General features: G+C 56.6%; 1 protein-coding gene across 2 annotated transcripts in view; it reads left to right on the top strand.

Annotated features, from left to right (window-relative positions):
- The window catches only part of KCP (kielin cysteine rich BMP regulator), a 35,982-nt gene that overhangs the window by 4,442 nt on the left and 11,935 nt on the right, over nucleotides 1-19,605 (top strand). For both annotated transcript variants that reach the window (XR_003795310.1, XM_029234043.1), the window contains exons 2-21: nucleotides 986-1,059; nucleotides 8,047-8,213; nucleotides 9,087-9,276; nucleotides 9,365-9,441; nucleotides 10,049-10,133; nucleotides 12,496-12,563; nucleotides 12,779-13,099; nucleotides 13,305-13,398; nucleotides 14,179-14,294; nucleotides 16,443-16,536; nucleotides 16,668-16,747; nucleotides 16,824-16,917; nucleotides 17,266-17,351; nucleotides 17,426-17,507; nucleotides 17,755-17,907; nucleotides 17,997-18,103; nucleotides 18,181-18,274; nucleotides 18,954-19,127; nucleotides 19,260-19,342; nucleotides 19,485-19,578. Coding sequence is in view for 1 of the 2 variants with exons in the window: in XM_029234043.1 (XP_029089876.1) it covers nucleotides 986-1,059; nucleotides 8,047-8,213; nucleotides 9,087-9,276; nucleotides 9,365-9,441; nucleotides 10,049-10,133; nucleotides 12,496-12,563; nucleotides 12,779-13,099; nucleotides 13,305-13,398; nucleotides 14,179-14,294; nucleotides 16,443-16,536; nucleotides 16,668-16,747; nucleotides 16,824-16,917; nucleotides 17,266-17,351; nucleotides 17,426-17,507; nucleotides 17,755-17,907; nucleotides 17,997-18,103; nucleotides 18,181-18,274; nucleotides 18,954-19,127; nucleotides 19,260-19,342; nucleotides 19,485-19,578 (2,333 nt within the window). In the remaining variant the exon portion in view is untranslated. The remainder of the gene's footprint in view (nucleotides 1-985; nucleotides 1,060-8,046; nucleotides 8,214-9,086; nucleotides 9,277-9,364; nucleotides 9,442-10,048; nucleotides 10,134-12,495; nucleotides 12,564-12,778; nucleotides 13,100-13,304; nucleotides 13,399-14,178; nucleotides 14,295-16,442; nucleotides 16,537-16,667; nucleotides 16,748-16,823; nucleotides 16,918-17,265; nucleotides 17,352-17,425; nucleotides 17,508-17,754; nucleotides 17,908-17,996; nucleotides 18,104-18,180; nucleotides 18,275-18,953; nucleotides 19,128-19,259; nucleotides 19,343-19,484; nucleotides 19,579-19,605) is intronic.

Below are 19,605 nucleotides of genomic sequence, written 5' to 3'. Positions count from 1 at the left end.
TGGTCTAGGTGTGAGCCGGCACTGGTATTAATTAACCTGGGAGTGGTATTGGTCTAGGTGTGAGCTGACACTGGTGCTTGAGTAGGCATGCTGCAGCTTGGCACAGTCCCTGGAACCCAGTGAGGTGGACCCCTGAAGGCCTTTTAAGGGACAAAGGAAGTCCTTCCTGGAAGGGGGCTAGTGGCCTAGTTATTCTGAACTGTGGGGAGAGGTGGCCAGCTGTGGGGTACAGCTGTGGAATTAGTATCTCAGATCAGGGCTTCCCTGGTGGCGCAGTGGCTGAGAGTCCGCCTGCCGATGCAGGGGACACGGGTTCGTGCCCCGGTCCAGGAGGATCCCACATGCCGTGGAGCGGCCGGGCCCGTGAGCCATGGCCGCTGAGCCTGCGCGTCCGGAGCCTGTGCTCCACAGCGGGAGGGGCCACAACAGTGAGAGGCCCGCGTACCGCAAAAAAAAAAAAAGAATATCTGATCTGTGATAAACAGCACATCCCCGCCCCCTGTCCCCCTGCTGCAGCTGCTCAGCTGGTCAGGTCAGCCGGGGTAACCTTCTCCTGGGGTGGACATGATGTTGTGAGCAGGGAGAGAGGGTCCTAGGGGAGTAGGGAGCTGGAGACAGGAGCCACTGAGGGAGGTGACTTGGGGACAAGTTGGTGACTTGCAGGGGCAGATGGGGATGGGGGTTGGGATGCTGCACAGCCTGTTCCCAAATACCACGTCCAAACGACATCGTGTGGTGCACACATGCTTGCACGCGGTTGTGTGGACCACGTGAAGGGTGTGGAAGAACAGACCTTGTTACCATTGGTTACACCGGATGCGAGTGATGGGCAAGGAAGGGCTGGAGCAGGTGTAATGATGGGCTTTGCCTTTATTCCTTTGTGGTAGCTTATTTCATTTGTTACAACTGGTGTGACTTGAAAGGTCAAAATTTAAGTACAAAATTTAATCATTTACTAACCCCTTCTCTCCCTCCCTCTTTACAGCAAACTTTTGCTTTCAGCCACCAGAGGCACAGGGAAAACCAAGCTGCTCCTATTGACAGTACAACCTGAAGGAGGTAAGGAACAGAAAGTAACTATGTTGGGATCTTCTGTGTACCAGGTGCTGCACACGCGTCAAGCACACATCACATGTTTGTTGCCTTATTAGACTCTCCCAGCCTACCGTAGTGGTTATTACTTCCTTTTCCAGATGAAAGATTTTGGCTTAGGGAGGTAGAGTAACTTAGTAGAATATGTGGTAAGGTTAGCATATCAGCTAAGGGCCCAGGAGAAAAGAGAATTCCCCTCAAAAGGGTTTAGCTAAAGAGAACTTAAAGGAGGGACCGTTTACCGATCTGTAGACATGGTATTAGAGAATCACCAGGGGGCTTCCCTGGTGGTGCAGTGGTTAAGAATCCGCCTGCCAGTGCAGGGGACACGGGTTCGAGCCCTGGTCCGGGAAGATCCCACATGCCGCGGAGCAACTAAGCCCATGTGCCACAAATACTGAGCCTGCGCTCTAGAGCCCGCGAGCCACACCTACTGAGCCCGCGTACCACAACTACTGAAGCCCGCGTGCCACAACTACTGAAGCCCTCGTGCCACAAGTACTGAAGCCCACGAGCCTAGAGCCCGTGCTCCACAAGAGAAGCCACCGCAATGAGAAGCCCGCGCACCACAACGAAGAGTAGCCCCCGCTCGCCGCAACTAGAGAAAAGCCCGTGTGCAGCAACAAAGACCCAACGCAGCCAAAAACAAAGAGCAGCAGCCAACCCACAGCTGCAGCCAGTTAAAAAAAAAAAAAGAGAGAATCACCAGGGAACTAACAATAGTAGGGAGCCATTGCCACTCCCTGGGCTGAGCGGATAAGGGGAAGGACTAGTGGTACCATGGGAGCTGTGCTGAGCAGGAGGAGGCCAAGAAGAAATACCCCAACCGCTCTCCTCCCCTGCCCTTCAGGCCCCGCCTGCACCTCTCACTGGCTGACCAAAAGGGAGCCAGAGGGCACGAAAGCCAGAGCGATGCCGTCTGTAGGGGGTGGAGAGGGAGAATGAATGGAAGAGGTAGAAAGAGAGATCAACCAGCACAGACAGTCAGTGGTGGAGCAGGATTTGAACTCAGGACTCACTGACTCTAAACCCTGGAGCCCTTGTGCTGCCCTACGGAGCCACGCATGCTATTGTGCCCACACACCCGGCTGGGTCCCAAACGCCACTCCATTCATGCGGACATCCTGTCAAATAAGGACTCAAGCCTGGGCCTGAGATATTCCTTCTTTCTCTAGCCAGAATGTTCCTGTTCTAAAGAAAGTACTGGACTTTGGTGAGGACGGTGGCATCTGGTTCCACTAGCCCAGCAGAGAAATGTGAGCCCTTTATTCCAAGCCTGACGTTTGAGTGCACCTGCGGTCGTGTGCTCACGCCCCTCCCTCTGCCAGGATCCACATTCCCCTTCCCTTGGTCTGGCCCGGGCATTCTGGCCATCGCTATTCCTGATTCATTCATCCCTATATTCCTGTATCTGGCTCAATACCTGGCACCGAAGAGGCTCACACTGATCAGTCACAGTGGACACTCAGCTGCTCTCCAAATAACACCCTTTCCTCTGGGCTCTGGGATTTTATTTCGCAGAGCGAGTTTTCCAGCCGCTTCTGCACCTTCTGTTGCAGGTAGAGAATGTTAATATTCTGCCTTTTCAGGTTGGGCCTCAGCGGGAGATGATGATGCTGTCAATAAAAATAATAATATATTTTGGGTGTTTAAAATGTGCCAGGCACTGTAAAAAGATTTTTGTACTCATTGTCTCATTCGTCAGACACCGCTTATGCAAATTCTCTCAGCTGCACCTTATTCCAGTTCTCCACAGTCTGCAAGCGGCTCTGCACAGGTGCATCCCAGTGGCGTCTTGCCTCAGGCCCTGGCTATAAATCTCTCCTGTTTGGCTTTGGAATTTCCCTGTTGCACCCTCGGTAGCCCACTTGAGCACTCATTCACACCTAACTGGGAGCACCTAATGCCCTCCGGTGCTACCCTAGACCAGTGGGGCACTGATGTCAATGGATAAGTGCTTCCACTTTCTGGCTGAGCTGCTTTCATACAGATGGTCCTGTGGAATTGGACACACACGTGCTCACATCAGTGACCAGCTACTCCATAAGGCAGTCTTGTATTGGCTTTTCATCCTTCCCCGTTTTGCTCTCCCCACCCCTCATTTCTGCTCCCTGGGATCATATTCCAAAACTTGCATGTAAGCCTTTGTCTCGACAATCCTTATAACAATCAGGACGGAAGTACTATTATCCCCACTTCACAGGGGAGGAACCTGAGGCTTAGCAAAGTTTAGTAACCTGCCAAAATCATACAGGGGGTAAGGGCAGAGCCACTGAAACGTTTAGGAAGGAAGGAAAGGGTGTGAAACGCTCCTCTCAGGAGAGGGAGATTGGATTTACCAGGGAATTGTAATAGAATTTCTGGCAGTCTTGTGTGTCTGTTGAGGCTTGTGGCCATGAATTTGAAGCAAATCCAGTCACCCAAGGACTGGGATGTTCTCCAGCGATACTCAGGTGCTCCGACGGAGGCACTGTGGGAGGGCAAGGGTGAGGGGTTGGGCAGAGCAGTAAGCAGCTGGGAGCCAGGGTGACCAGGGGTGTCGGGGGGCTTGGGCTCCTGATGATGATAAGGCGTGTGGGCCCTGGGACCCCGGACCTGGCATTGAACCCAGGCTCTGTGGTTTACTCCCAGCGTGACTCTAAACAGCTCACCTGACTCCTCAGATTCCTCATCTGTGAAATGGGAATAAAGGCATCCGCGCCCGCATGGCTGGGGGGACAGTTAGAGATCCCGTAAGAGAAGTAATAGGAGCTAATGCCTACGTGCCCAGCCCCGTGCTGAGTGCACTTTCCAGCGTTAAAGCGGGTGCTGTTAGAGCCACAGGTCACAGAGAAGAAAAATTAGCCACTGTTAAGTTGAATGACTTGCCTGAGGCCACACAGCAGAAAGCATCAGACTCAGGATTTGACCTGGTAGCCCTCACCAGAGTCTGCTCTTAGCCTCTCCTCCACCCAGCCTCCCAGGAGACCTGCCTTCTAACAGGCACCATTTTCCTTAACCCTGGTGGGAACAGAGCTGCCACTTCCCAGCTCCTTTTCCAGCAGCCGGCTGGCCCTGGCTTTCCTCTGCTCCTGTGAGCCTAGCTCCAGGCCAGCTGAGGCCAGGTCTCAGCACTGGCTCACATTCTCCCCGTCCCCTGCCGCCAACTGCTCAGGGCCTATTAGGGGTCCACACTTCTGAGGAGAGACACTGCTTTCCCTTAAGGTGCTTGGAGAGTGGGCTCGAGGGACCTTTAGCCCTGACGTGGGCTGGGGGGTGGGAGCAGGGAGCAGGGTGGCTCTGATTTGCTGGCCTTTATGGGGAGGGAGACTGCTCTGGCGGGCTTCACGGCTCCACCCTCCATATCCCTTTGCCTGTGAGCTTGGGGCCCATCCCCACCTCCCCTGCTTCCAGCTGCACTGAGGAGTTTCCCAGCCTGGTGGCCCATGTGACCAGCTTCTCTCACTTCTTCCCTTTGGCCCCCTCTGCCTGCTGAGCCCAAGGCCCAGCCCTGCCCCCAGCCCGGACTCACCCCCCTACACAAACACACAGGCCAAGCCTGAGCCCAAGAGCTGGAAAATGGGCTGGAGAAGAAAGGCCTTGGCATTTGGGGCCAAGCCTGGGGCTGCCAGGGTGCATAGGGATGGTGAGTAGAGTCCAGGAAAGAAATGTAGAGGTGGAGAGAGGAGACCGGGAGCGCCCTTGACTTCGGAGACCTGGAGCAGCACCTCTTTTTTTTTTTTTTAAACCCATTTATTTATTTATTCATTTATTTTTTGCTGTACGCGGGCCTCTCACTGTTGTGGCCTCTCCCGTTACAGAGCACAGGCTCCGGACGCGCAGGCTCAGCGGCCATGGCTCACGGGCCCAGCCGCTCTGCGGCACGTGGGATCTTCCCGGACCAGGGCATGAACCCGCGTCCCCTGCGTCAGCAGGCAGACTCTCAACCACTGTGCCACTAGGGAAGCCCCGCACCTCTTGTTTTTATTTATTTACTGAGCACTTAGTCTGTGCCGACCACTACCCTACCCTAAATTCTTTATCTATCTAGTCTCTCTTAATCCTCACTGTTAGTTTATAAAGTAGCTGTTATGATCCCCAGTTTACAAACAGGGAAACTGAGGCAACTAGAAGTTAGAGGCCTAGTGGAATTGGCCGAGCAGGGATTTGAACCCAGCTCAGTTTGCTTCTCCTGTAAACACGTGAGGAAGGGAACCCCAGGGTGGCGAAGTAACCCAAGGGGCTAGGAGACCAGCTGTCCCAGACCCCAAGAGTGATGAGTTTGTGGGGTTTTTAGAGCCTGCTCTTGGATCATGTGCAGGAGAAGTCACCCCCAACCCCTCCCCGCTTCCTGCTCTCCCAGGGGCTCCCCTGCACCTCTGAGCCAGGTCTGGGGTCAGGATGGGGCTGGGCCCCGGGGTCGGGTCGAGGTGCCCATCAGGAAGGCAGGCGCCACGGGGCGGGGTGACAGACACCAGAAGCCCTCCCTGAACAAAGGCTGGGTGGGAGGCGGCCTGGTGTTTCCACACCCCGCCTCTCCCAGCGCCTGCTGAGCCACGACCGGTAGTCAGCAAGGCGGGGCGAACATGGCCAGGGCCGAGGCCGCTCTGCTGCCCCTCGTCCTGCAGCTCACGGGCCTGGCACTGGCCCCGGGGACCAGCAGAGGTAGGTCGGGGCGCCGAGGGCTTGGGGGCAGCCAGGCAGGACCTCACCTCTTGCTCAGCCCAGTCTGAGGGAACGGCTGGGGCTGGTGGCCGCCTCCCTGGGCCCTGCCTCGGGGTGCGTGAGCCTCCCAGGCCAGCCTGAGTCCTCCCCGTCGGTGGAGGAGCCAGCATGGTCGGGGCAGCACGGAGACTGTGGCATGGGGTCCCGGAGCAGGACGGGGCTTCCTGCTCTGGCCTCGGGAGGAATTCCTGCAGGCAGGGTGGGGGAGAGTCCGCCCTGGAATCTGGGAGTCTGAAGTTAATTATTTGTCTTGAGAAAGGGGAAAAAAAAGAAGGCCCGCCATGGGAGCTGACTTTGAGTCTCTGTGTCTGGCTTTCATCCAGAAGGACAGGCAGGAACAGAGAGGTCAGGACTGGGACTGTGCAGGGGGGAAGGGAGGGGAGCAGAGGACAGGTCCACGGGGAGCAATCAGGCTTTGTGCAACAGGAGCTCTTTCTGCAGGTCTCTCCAGGCAAAGGGCCGGCCCGATCTTCCCTGAGGATCCCAGAGGACCCTCAGCTTCTCCCCGACCCCTTTCTTGTGCCTGCTTAAGCAGGCCTGGAGGGAGTGGCCTGAAAGGAGGAATCATGGTGGGGGGTGGGTGTCGTGCTGGGGTGGAGGGTTTAAGATACTGGGACCCCATCCTTGGCCGCCCTTCATGGGGCTGGGAAGGAAGCGAGGTACAGGGGCCATACCAAGACAGAGAGCCATTCCAAGTGACGACACCCTGCCCAAGGTAGGGGTGTGGGCGGGGGGCGGGGGGGGGCGTTGCAGGGTGGGCTGAAAAGATGAATGGCACTTGGGAAAGCTTACATTTGGACTTGCTGCTGGGAACCTGCAGATGTGTGATTTAGAAAGGCTGTGAAAGGAAAAGAGGAGCACGTGGAGGCAGGGAGTCTTCAGCCTCCTGAGTGGCCACAGAGGGGAGAGGAGAGGAGCTGGGCGGGGGGGTTGGGGGATGACCAGCTGAGACCAGAGACTGATGGACTTTGGGAGGGGTACAAAAGAAAGAAGCTGAGCCCCAGATTTCTGGGTAGGTGGGGATGGCACTAACCAAGCCGAGGAACTCAGGACAAAGCAGGTTTGGACAAAAGAAGACAATTTAGGTCTTGGACGAGAATCTTCAACCCCCTTTGGTGGAGGCAGTGGCGGGCGGGGGAGTGAGCAGTATTGTTCCCCTGTTTCACGGGGCTAGTGTGCACGAGAAACCCTTTTAGCCACCCCCAGGCCCAGCCTCACTAATGAGCTGCCTCGGTGGAAAGACCCTTCCCTCTCCCTCCACCTCTTCCTTGTGCTCACTCACTTCCTGCTCCAGACCCTCTGCTGGGAGGAGGGATGATGTTTGTGGGAAGGACACCTGGAGTCAGACAATGACCCCCACTGCCTTTGCTTTCCCCACGGCAGGAGGGGGATCAGAGTCAGGTGAAAGTGGCCATCCCCAACCCCAGGCCTGAACGCAGAGGTGCCCCCTCCTAGGACCCAGTGCCCTCTAGAACACGGGACAACCTGTCTTCATTCTCACGGTGCCTTGAAACCTAGTTGGGGGCCCTACCAGCACCCTCCCCGAACCCTTCAAGAAATGCAGCCAAGTCCCACTTTCTGGAGCCCACTCTGCCCTGGGTGGAGTTCCCAGCCCCTCTGCCACAGGCCCAGAAAACAGTGGCAAGGCTTGGGAGTGGCCGCAGAGGGAAGAGTTGCCCCTCCCTGTGCACGGAAGTGCTGCCCTTTCTGAAGGTGAAGACAAGCAGTGGGGTTTGCACACAGACCCTGGGTACCTGAAAGCAGCCCCGCCTTTCACTCCTCTGTTTCCCTCTCCTGCACTTCAGCCTGTGCTGGCTCGTGGGCCCTCCCAGCATGACACATCAGCTCCCCAGGCTGCCCCTGGCCAAGTCCGTGGTCTGAGTGAGGCTGGATGACCCTGGCACAGCTCCCGTGGCTGAGGACCCCTGCAGAGTCAGGGCAGCCTACAGAGAGGCCCTGATCTAGATCCTCCCCCCAGGCTCCCAGTGAGGCGGGGTCCCTGCGGCTTATACCTGCCTGAGGCTCTTACTACTTGGGAAAGCTGGTCTAGGTCACTTCCGTGCACCCAGGGCTCTCTCCTCCTCCTCCCATGCTTTCACTCCAGCCCCTCACAGACCACCTCTCCTTCCCTGGATGGTGGGTGACAGGTGGACAAGGGTGGGCACAGGATAGACATCATTGGGAAGACAAACCCAGGAAGCCTTTTTAGCCCCTCACCGATAGGCCCTCCCTGGATCCTTGTGCTTTCAGGTGGAGCCGTCCCCAGGGAGCCTCTGGGGCTTGCTGACATCCACGACTACCAGCTGCAGGCGCCGGCCCACTCCTCAGCCCCTGCTGGGGCCCCCCAGGAGCGGTGGCGCCCCCTGGAGGAGCGACTGGGAAGGCTGGAGGCTGAGGTCACGGAGCTCAGAGAACAGGTACCACTGGAGGCAGTGGGTGTGCGTGGGGTAGGGCAGGCCTCATGTAGTGGGAGGGAAGGAGAGAAGGGGGGCCCGTGGGACCCTGAAATAGAGTTTTGTTTTAAATGCACATAGATTCTTATCTGAACGGTTCTTTTTCTTTTTTTAATAAAATTTATTTATTTATTTATTTATTTATTTATTTATGGCTGCGTTGGGTCTTCGTTGCTGCGGGCGGGCTTTCTCTAGTTGCAGCGAGCGGGAGTTACTCTTCCTTGCGATGCGAGGGCTTCTCATTGCAGTGGCTTCTCTTGTTGTGGAGCACGGGCTTTAGGCACACGGGCTTCAGTAGTTGTGGCGCACGGGCTCAGTAGTTGTGGCTCACGGGCTCTAGAGCACAGGCTCAGTAGTTGTGGCGTACAGGCTTAGTTGCTCTGCAGCATGTGGGATCTTCCCAGACCAGGGCTCGGACCCGTGTCCCCTGCATTGGCAGGAGGATTCTTAACCACTGTGCCACCAGGGAAGCCCTGAGCAGTTCTTAACATCGGTTCTTTCATACCAGGCTCTTTCATGCATTTGGCAAACATTATGGAGCACCATCAGGAAAGCTTTTGGATAGATAAAGGTCTTTAACTGTTGGGTCACAGGGACTGAGTCCCCTTTTGTCTAAAGGAGAGGACTGGGGGCCCGTGTTCCCCTGGGAGCCTATCCAGACCCCAGACTATGAGAACTGGGACTGTTTGAGCTGGATGCTGCCTGGAGGGGGACCCACCTTGCTCTGGAACTGTCACGTTTCCTTCTCATCCTGCCTTGGCTTTCACACCCCACAAATCTGTGGGAGTTGGTGGGGGAAGCTGAGCCAGTGCCTCTTACCCCTACCTCTCTCCCCAGAACAAAGACCTGCAGGGGAGGGTGAGGCAGCTGGAGTCCTGTGAATGCCACGCGGCTTCGCCCCAGTGCTGGGGGCTGGGTCGGGCCTGGCCCGAGGGGGCTCGCTGGGAGCCTGATGCCTGCACAGCCTGTGTCTGCCAGGACGGGGCTACACACTGTGTCCCCCAGCCTGGGCTGCCCCATTGCCATGGTGAGTGCCATCCGCCTGCCCACTGGCACCACCTCAGGGCCCGGAAATGGCCCTGAGTGCCGGAGCGACAGCACCATCTCCTCCTCAGGCTGTAGCCACAATGGTCAGGCCTATGGCAATGGGGAGACCTTCGCCACAGATGCCTGTACCACCTGCCGCTGCCTGGTGAGCTCCTGTGACCCACCCTGGATATCCCATACCTGTTCCCCTCACCTGTCTGCCTCACCTCAGCTACCTGTCACTGCAGCCTGGTGTGCTGAATGTTTAGAAGTGGGGTCTCCCTGCCCATCCCCCCAAGCCTTGCCACTGGCTGCCTTCAGCTGATTCCGAAGAGTTCTGCTTTCTGGAGCTCAATCCCCATGCACACAGTAGGGTTCTTGTCTTCCTATACCTGCCCCCTCGCCTGCGGACCCTCAGTGTCCCCAGTCATCCATCTGTCCCTGGCATCCACCTGCCTCTGCTCCCTCACTTGGCTCCACACCCACCTATTTCTTTCCTCACCCTTCCACTGAGGAAGCCCTTGGTTCCCTTCCTAGGATCTCTCCACGCTGGGGGATTTGCTGGCACCTGGAAGAGATGGTTTCCGAGGGTCAAGAGTGGCAGGAGATGATGGGGGAGGGGGAAGGATGTCTCTTTTCTGCCCTTGGGCCAAGGGTAGCCCACGTAGTCTGAGCCAACTCAGCCTCTTGCGCCTCTGGTGGGTCCCAGCCTGGGGAGAGGTCTCGGTTCTGGAGGCCCTATCCTCCAGGGTTCTGATGCCTGCTTCCCACAGGAAGGAGCCATAACCTGCACCCAGAAGCCATGCCCAAGAGGACCCTGCCTGGAGCCGGGAGCATGCTGCCCGCACTGCGAGCCCGGTCAGCCTTCTGCCGGCCCCAGACCCACCTCCTGCACTCGTTCTGGGGCCCCAGAGCCTGGCCTGCCACCTGCCATGTGTCCAGAGGGCGTCTGCCCACTCGCTCCGGCAGTGGCTAGGGGTGTTCAGAAGCGAAGCCCAAGTCAGCAAATGCCGCCTCTGACCTGGGACTGAGCCAAAGGCTGTACGTCAGCGGCCCCCAACCTTTCTGACACCAGGGACCAGTTTCATGGAAGACAGTATTTCCATGGACCGGGGTGGTGGTGGGGGAAGGTTTCGGGATGATTCAAGCTCATTACATTTATTGTACATTCTATTTCTATTACATTGTAATATATAATGTAATAGTTATACAACTCACCCTAATGCAGAATCAGTGGGGGCCCTGAGCTTGTTTTCCTGCAACTAGATGTTCCCTTCTGGGCGCGATGGGAGACAGTGACACCAAAAGTGTGTTGCTTATGTCCAGTCTATTCCATAAGATGCAGCTTAATTGTCACTTGCCACCCACCGATAGGGTTTTGATATGAGTCTGCAAGCAATTGATTTATGATGGTCTCTGTGCAGTCAAACCTCTCTGCTGATGATAACCTGTATTTGCAGCCGCTCCCCAGTGCTGGCATCACCGCCTCAGCTCCACCTCAGATCATCAGGCATTAGACTCTCATAAGCAGTACGCAACCTAGATCCCTCGCATGTGCAGTTCACAGTAGGGTTCGCGCTCCTATGAGAATCTAATACCACCGCTGATCTGACAGGAGGCAGAGCTCAGGAGGTAATGCGAGCGATGGGGAGCAGCTGTAAATACAGATGAAGCTTTGCTCACTCACCGCTGCTCACCTCCTGCTGTGCGGCCCGGTTCCTAACAGGCCACGAACCATTCCCTGTCCGTGGCCTGGGGGTTGGGGACCCCTGCTCTACCTGATCTTTTTCCTTTCCTCAGGCAGCTTCTAATCTAGTGAGAAGATAAACGTATATAGCTAGTATAATACAAGATTTAAGAGCCAATGAACAGATTAAGAGGAGGTGGAGAAGGGTCTTAAGTGGTCAGTCGCCAGAGGAGAGGGCAGGAAGGCAGGGGAAGCCCACCCAGACTAGGTGATCAGGGAGGGCCCTACATACAACAGGTCATCCGAGCTGGATCTTCAAGGGAAAATGGGGTTTCACCAGAAGGAAAGGGTGTACTTGAAGGCCCTCTAGGCACAGAGTGGGGAAAGGTGTGTTGCAGGAAATCAGACTGCGAAAGCCAGTGGGAACACATTGCTGTAAGCCTTACAGTTTGGACTTTCTTCTGTGGACAATGGGGAACCACTGAAGGCTGAAAAGCCAGAGTGTGGCATGTTCAAAGAGGCATTTTTGGAATTTTCACGTGGTATATGGGCTAGATGCAGAGAGACCAGTTAGGGGGCTATTACTGTAGTTGCCTAGGCATGGAGCCAGGGATGGCAGTGGGCTGCAGAAGGAGGGGTGTTTCCAAAGAACATAGTTGGATCCCATGGAACAGTGGACTCTGAGCTTGGGAAGCTAGTGGTGCCAGTGACATGAAGACAGCTGGAAAGGAGTGGAGGCAGTGGCTGTTACTGGTTCATAGTCAGGAAGATAAGGTTGCCGGGTTTAGCAACTAAACATATAGGATAGCTGGGACTTCCCTGGTGGTCCGGTGGTTAGGACTCCATGCTTTCACTGCTGAGGGCTCGGGTTCAGTCCCCGGTTGGGGAACTAAGATCCTGCAAGCGGCACTGCCAAAAAAAAAAAAAAAAAAAGGATGCCCTGTTAAATTTGAATTTTGTATAAATAACATATTTTTAAATACAAGTATGTCCTGTGCAGTATTTGGGACATACTTATACTACAATATTATGCGCTGTTCATCTGAAATTTAACTGGGCATCCTGTATTGTCTTTGGCAGCCCTACCCCGGGAAGAATGGTAGCTGCTAGTTTGAAACGTGGGACAGAGGCTTAGGGACTGGTGGGTTCTGGAAATGTAGCCTGAGAGTCTTGGCCAGAGATGAGGAGTAAAGTCTTGGGAGTTGTTGGATCTCCCAACAAAGAAAAGGGACACACACACACACATCGCTTGTAGGACACGTGGTGTCTCAGGGCCACTGCTAGCACATATAATGTCTTTGGTGAAAGTTTTAAAAAGGCACGCTTTCCTCAAGGCTTCCATGTGCTGTAAAATAATGGGAATCTGGTGATTATTCGAGGCAGACACTATACTGCCATCTGCTGGAAAGTTGCAGTAAGTATACAATCTCTGAGAATCACCTGAATGGTGCCCCTTTGATGTGGCGCCCTTGGCCGTGCTTTCGCCCCAGTTCTCTGGGTCTCTTACTTGCGGGCCTGGCCCTGGTTTTGCAGGCTGTACTGGAGGCCACAGGAGTGGGGAAACGTGGCAACTGGAGCCCTGTGTCATCTGTACCTGTCAGGTAAGGGAATCAGAGCCTTGTCCCATCTGCCACCCATGTCCCCACCGCCCGGCTTAACCCCAGGCCTGGCAGCACCAAGCCCAATCTGGGGTCCTGGCAGGACTGCTGCCGCCACCCCGGCATTGAGGCCTGGAGCCTGCTAGGCCTGCTAGGCCAGCAGAGTAACTCGGCTTGGGCAGTAGAGGAGGAAGGAGGGCTCAGTGTCTACCCTGCAGGCAGGGACAGTGCAGTGCCAGGGGCCCTCATGCTCAGAGCTCAACTGCCTGGAGAGCTACACCCCACCTGGGGAGTGCTGCCCCATCTGCTGGCCAGGTGACCTCCCCCCCACCCTGCCCCGCCGTCCCCTCGGCCCCAGAGGGTTCCGTACCTACTTGGGGTCATGCCTTCCCTCGGGTAATGTCCACCCACCCCGCTCTCTGCTGACCAGTCCGTCACGCTGGCAGCCCTCCCCAGGCTGTGAGTATGAGGGGCAGCTTTATGAGGAGGGGGCCAACTTCCTGTCCAGCTCCAACCCTTGTCTCCAATGCTCCTGCCTGGTGAGTCCCCCGCACCTTTGCCCAGACCCTGATCTTCCTGGGACACCCCCGCCTACCCTGGGTCACACCTGCCACTCTTTCAGCCCCTCACATACTTTCCGAGGCCTGGTGCCAGAGAGATTTTCCCTCCATCCCCACTCTGTGGCCCATCCTGCTGTCTCTGGGAGCCAGACCCAGGGGCAGTTCAGCTATGGGTGCATTACAGAGGAGCCTGGTTCGCTGTGTGCCCATGAAGTGCCCGCCCATCCCCTGCCCTGAACCAGTCCTGAGGCCCGGGCACTGCTGCCTGACCTGCCAAGGTGAGAGCCCTGCCCCTTCCCTGGTAGAGCTCCAGGGAGGGCTGTTATTGCCACTTCTTCAACCCAAAGCCCACTCTGCTGGCCTCTGACCTGCGGCTTCCGTCAGTGGGGGCACCCATGCCTGGCCAGCCCTGCTCCGGAGCTGGAAGGCCTGGGCTCAGATTCTGCCCTTGTTAGTGGTTATGTACCTCTGAGGGAGTTACTCCGTGCTTCAGTTCCGCATTTGTAAGATGTGTAATGATATGTACGTCAATAAACATTGACTATTACCTGCTTTGCGCACAGAAGACACAGGGTGGGCCCTCGAGGCAGACCACTAGAGGGTGACACTAAATCCATGAGGAAGGAGACCTAATCCAGCCTGGGCACAGAAAGGAAAGCATCCTGGAGGTGGCGTGTCTGGAGCCAACCTCAAGGTTAAAGAGCAGTTAGCAAGGCGAAGGGCGGAACACAGTGGGGGGCATTCCAGGAAGAGAGGGCAGCCTGGGACTGACACTCAGTGTGAGGTGGGTGTGTGTTAGTCGGGAAGGTGCAGGCAGGCAGGAATGGCCAAAGCTTAAACTGAGACGTGGGGAGGGGCCAGAGACACGTGGGTGTGGCCATGCTGGCCCTGGAAGGCCTGGAAGGGCAGGCTAAGGAACTTGGGCCTTACCCTGCCTGGGGTGCTGGGAGGCTGAGGCGAGGAGTCCAGGCAGAGGCAGGATCTGGTCTGGTTTAGGCTCAGAGGAGAGCCCTCAGAGGGCACGTGAAGGAGGGGGTTCTGGCTGAAACTCCCACCAGGCCTCCTCTCTGCCCATCGCCTCCCAGCCCAAGGCTGCACAGAAGGTGGTTCTCACTGGGAGCATGGCCAAGAGTGGACCACACCTGGGGACCCCTGCCCGATCTGCCAGTGCCTGGTGAGTCCCTGTGCTGCTCCTGGGCTGCCCCCACCCCTCCCCGACCCCAGGCCCACCAGATTCATTCCTTCATTCCACTGAACACATCCCAAAAGGCACTGTGAGGGGACAGAGATGGAGGAGACCTAACCCTGAACACCATGAGGGTGGGGAAGGGGTTGCGCCCTCAGTATGTCCAGTTCCGAGCACAGTAGGTGAGCAGGATGTCTGTGAACCAAACTCGAGGAGTTTCAGGTTACAGGAGGAGTGAGGCCGGGCAGGATATGACAGGCAGCACAAGCTCCAGGGAGGGAGAAGCACAACTGACCTGAGGCATCTAGGACTCTGCTGTCTGATCAGGAGCCACTACATGTGGACACTGAGCCCTTGAAATGTGGCTGTCCGGTTTGAGATGAGCTCTAAATGTAGAATATACATTGGCTTTCAAAGACTTAGTATGAAAGAAAGGAATGTAAAATATCTCATTAACACTTCATGTTGATTACATGTTGAAATAACTTTTTGGATATTTTGGTTTGAGTGGAACATAATATTAAAATTTAGGTCCATCTGTTTCTTTTTACTTTTTGAAATTTGACAACTAGAGAATTTAAAATGACATATGTGGTTTGTGTTATATTTCTATTGGGCAGAACAGATCTAGAATATCTTCATGGGGGGGGTGTTTACTTTGGTCTTAACGGGTGAGTAGGATTTGAGCAGGGAGAAATGGTGCTATAGACTGAATGTTTGTGTCCCGCCCCAAATTCATATGTTGAAATTCTTACCCCCAAAGTGATGGTATTAGGAGGTGGGGCCTTTGGGAGGTGATTAGGTCATGAGGGTGGAACCCTTATGAATGGGATTAGTGCCTGTATAAAAAAGACCTCAGAGAGCTCTCTCATCCCTTCCACCATGTGGAGACACAAGCAATTAGACAGCCATCTATGAACCAGGAAGGAGACTCTCACCAGACACTGAAACTCCTAGCACCTTGATTTTGGACTCCCCAGCCTCCAAAACTGTGAGAACTAAATTTTTGTTGTTTATAAGCCACCCAGACTATGGGATTTTTTATTACAGTGGCCTGAATGGGCTAAGACACCAGGCATAAAGGAAGAGTCAGGGCAAAGTCTGGGGGAGGAAGCAGGGCACACGGAGGCCTAATGTCCAGGCAGGGTGCACGCCAAGGAGGGCTGTGGTTCATGGGGGCTGAAGCCAGAGTCACAAATCTTCCTGACAGCTTGCCAAGGACTAAGGACTCCATTGTGAAGGCCGTGGGGCACCCAACCCCTTGGCAACCATGTGCTTCCCCTCCCTGTTCGCACTGACACCCCACCGCCCCACCCCCACCTGTGAGGAGAGTCACTGGCAGCCCAGACACTTATGGGGCTAAGGTAGTGAGCCCAGGTATAGGTGTGAACTCCAGGGATGGGGTGTGTCTGGAAAGACCATGGGGAGTAGCAGCAGCTACCATCTGTTAACTGTCAGCTTCCAGAGGTGGACGCCATTCCACACACTTATCTTATCCCCATAACAAGGCTATGAAGGCAGGTCTATTGTCTTTTTTTGTTTTTTTAGATGAGTAAACTGAGGCACAGAGAACTTAAGTGGCATGCTAGCTTACACATCTATATTAGTTTCTTGGGCTGCTGTAACAAAGTACCACAAACGGAGTGCCTTAAAACAACAGAAATCTATTATCTCATGGTTCTGGAGGCAGAAGTCCAAGACCGAGGTGTCTGCAGGGCCGGTTCCCTCTGAGGGCTGTCAGGGAGAATCTGTTCCAGGCCCCTCCACCTCTGGCAGTTGGCTGGAGATCCTTGGCATCCCGTGGCTTCAGTCCTCATCTTCACATGCTTCTCTCCCTGTGTGAGTGTGTGTCTGTGTCCAAATTTCCCCTGTATATAAGGACACCAGTCAATGGATCAGGGGCCACCCCACTCCAGTCTGACCTCATCCCAACTTAAGTGATTACATCTGCTATGACTCTATTTCCAAATAAGGTCACATTCTGAGGGGGTTAGGACAGCAACATAAGAGTTTGAAGGGGGACACAATTTACTCATAGCAATATCTAATAAGTGGATAGCTGCGATTCAAATGCTGTTTCTGCCACTTGGATGAGCTCTGACGGCCCATTCCTCTGCCTGCTCTGCCCCCTACCAGGAGGGCCACATCCGGTGCCACCAGCGAGAATGTGCCAGCCTGTGCCCATACCCTGCCCGGCCCCTCCCAGGCACCTGCTGCCCTGTGTGCGATGGTGAGTCAGCAGGTGGATCCTGGAGGGGCTCGGAAAGCTGATGGACGGCCCAGCTCGAGCCTCCCATGAAAGCCAGGGCACTGAATGGCATGGGGCCCTGAGGAGGGTCTAAGGCACCCTCTTCCCAACAGGCTGTTTCCTAAATGGGCGAGAGTACCGCAGCGGGGAGCCCGTGGGCTCTGGGGACCCCTGCTCCCACTGCCGTTGTGCCGTGAGTGTGTCTGCCCGGCAGGGAGGGGCTGGCATCTGGGCCTGCCTCTCACCTGCTGACCAGGTCCTTTTGGCAGAATGGGAGTGTCCACTGTGAGCCTCTGCCCTGCCCACCGACGCCCTGCAGACACCCAGGCAGGATCCCTGGGAAGTGCTGCCCAGTCTGTGACAGTGAGTGGGGGGCTTGAGTCACCAGGGGGAGGGGTGGGCACTGCCCCGAGAGAGGCTCTGGGTCTCGGCGTGGGGTGGTTGCTTCCGGAGGACTAACAGGAAGCCCCCTTGAGCTGAAGTACAGGGAAGTCCTTTCTAAAGCTAAGCTCTGTCACCACGGGTGAGGGATGAGTTCTCACCTCGCCTCATGACACCCTGGGCACGTGTGGGTTGGGGGAGGCTGGCAGGGCCTCCTGGAGGACAGGGGTGGCTGTCCTTGTCAGGGTGGGGGGTGGATGCCTCAGGTGCTCTGAGGCTTCCCCATCAGCCCCCAGCCCTGTGCCCCAGTCCCTCTGTCATCCTAGCCAGGCTGTGAGTACCAGGGACACCAGTATCAGAGCCAGGAGACCTTCAGACTCCAAGAGAGTGGCCGCTGTGTCCGCTGCTCCTGCCAGGTAGGCGGTGCCGCTGTCTCACGCCCCGGATCTGTCTTGTCCCTTGAGGGCCACTCACCCAGCCTCCCTCCTAGGCCGGCGAGGTCTCCTGTGAGGAGCAGGAGTGCCCGGGCGCCCCCTGCACCCTGTCTGACTCTGGCCCCCAGCTCTGCCCAGGTGTGTGTGTTGGGGGGCAACCACGAAAGGGTGTTTCTCCCAACAGCTAGAGATGGAGGAGTGTTCCTTCACCGTAAGGGGAGGCATTCCTAAGTCCACCAGCCATTCCAGAGTGTGTTCAGAGGCTGCTGTGGGGAGGGCTAAGCCAGGGTCTTGGGAAGGGTCCTATGGTCTGGGAAGGGCAGGGATGGGTGGATGTGTCCAGGTTGCCATGGTGACAGCCCCCCTCCCCCGCCCCTTGCTGTAGCCTGTGTGCTTGGTGGAGAGGAGTTTGCTGAGGGGGTCCAGTGGGAGCCTGATGGTCAGCCCTGCACAACCTGTTCCTGTCAAGCTGGGGTACCCGTGTGCAGGGCTTTGCTCTGCTCCCCAGCCCCCTGCCAGCACCCCACCAAGCCCCCCGGTGAGTGCCCCGCCCCAATCTAGCTTTATTCCCCTGCCTTGCCTGGCCCACCCTGATCGGCTGGGCTGTGATCACCCTGCTCTACCCAGGTGCCTGCTGCCCCAGCTGTGAGAGCTGCACCTACCACGGCCAAGTGTACGCCAACGGGCAGAACTTCACAGATGCAGACAGCCCTTGCCACACCTGCTACTGCGAGGTACCTCCCCAGGCTTGCTGCTGCCCTGCTGAGCCCCTCCCGGGGCCCACCCCCATTGCCTTCTCACCTGCTCCCAGGATGGGACCGTGACATGCTCCTTGGTCAACTGCCCTCCCACAACCTGTGCCAGGCCCCAGAGTGGACCCGGCCAGTGCTGCCCCAGGTGCCCAGGTACGTGCTTACTGTACCTGTCTGGCTTGGTGAACCCTTGACCCTGCCACTCCATGGCCCCGTGGGCCCAACGGATACCTTAGAAAGCAATGGCCTTCCGAATTTTTCAGTCTGACGCAGCTTGGGACTCTCTGGAACTCACAGGGTACGGGTGGGAGAGAAGAGTAGACATTCGTTTGTCCCTTCATGTTACGACACCACCCTTCCCTCCTTTCCTACACTTCCTCTTCCAATACCCCCACCACGCACATCTATTCGTATATCTACCTGTATAAGCCTGGTTCATGCAACAAATGTTCAGGTTTCCTACGCAAGAGACTGGGAGCTGGGATGCTGTGTGCCCTGATCCCCGCCCACACGGAGAGTGTGCAGGGCGCGTATCACAAACACAGGCATGCACATGCGTGAGCCCTTCGGCTCTTCACCCTCAGAGGCACACACATCTGCCTGCAGGTAAAGGAACTAAACACACACACACACACACACACACACAAGTGTGTGCTCGGGGAGATATGCTTGTCCGTATACACAGCCCCTCCTCCTCCTCCTCTCCCTCCATGGGGACAGCTTCCAAGTGGCACTTCTGCAGTGGCTCTGGACTCAAGGGTAGAGGGACGGTCAGCCCGCTCCTTGCACTGTCAGTCTGTCTTCACTCCTGCCCACCCGCCCCACTGCCCAGACTGCATCCTGGAGAAGCAAGCGTTTATGGATGGCGAGAGCTTCTCCCACCCTCGAGACCCCTGTCAGGAATGCCAGTGCCGGGAAGGCCATGCCCACTGCCAACCTCGGGCCTGCCCCAGGGCCTCCTGTGCCCACCCGTTGCCTGGTCCCTGTTGCCAGAACAACTGCAATGGTGAGGTGGGCGGGATGGGGGGTGGTCCCTCGGGATGGCTTGGCCCCATCTGTAGGCCTTTAGGGCTGGGAGGGCAGCATGCCCTGGGGGAAGGGGGGCCTCTCCCAGGCCCATAGCTCCCCCCTCCCCCAGGCTGTGCCTTTGCTGGGAAAGAGTACCCCAACGGAGCAGACTTCCCCCACCCCTCCGACCCCTGCCGCCTGTGTCGCTGTCTGGTGAGTCTGCCACCCGGATGGGAAGGAAGAGTGGGGGGGGCACTTGGGGAGACCAGGAGAAGTCCGCCAAGGTGAGGGTGAGAAGGGGAGGGGTCTCCTCCACCTTCTACCACTGACTTGGCCTGGCCTCGTCCATCTGCAGAGCGGCCACGTGCAGTGCCCGGCCCGCCGCTGCCCGCCCTTGCCCTGTCCAGAGCCGCTCCTGTTGCCAGGAGAGTGCTGCCCGCAGTGCCCGGGTAGGATCCGCACCCCTCGCCACTTCT

The sequence above is a fragment of the Monodon monoceros genome, unplaced genomic scaffold (genome assembly GCF_005190385.1).
Source record: "Monodon monoceros isolate NGI ecotype Baffin Bay Population unplaced genomic scaffold, NGI_Narwhal_1 Super_Scaffold_2, whole genome shotgun sequence".
Classification (NCBI taxonomy): Eukaryota; Metazoa; Chordata; class Mammalia; order Artiodactyla; family Monodontidae; genus Monodon; species Monodon monoceros.
The sequence above is the reverse complement of the archived record's forward strand: the minus strand, read 5'-3'. Positions and strand labels throughout refer to the sequence as shown.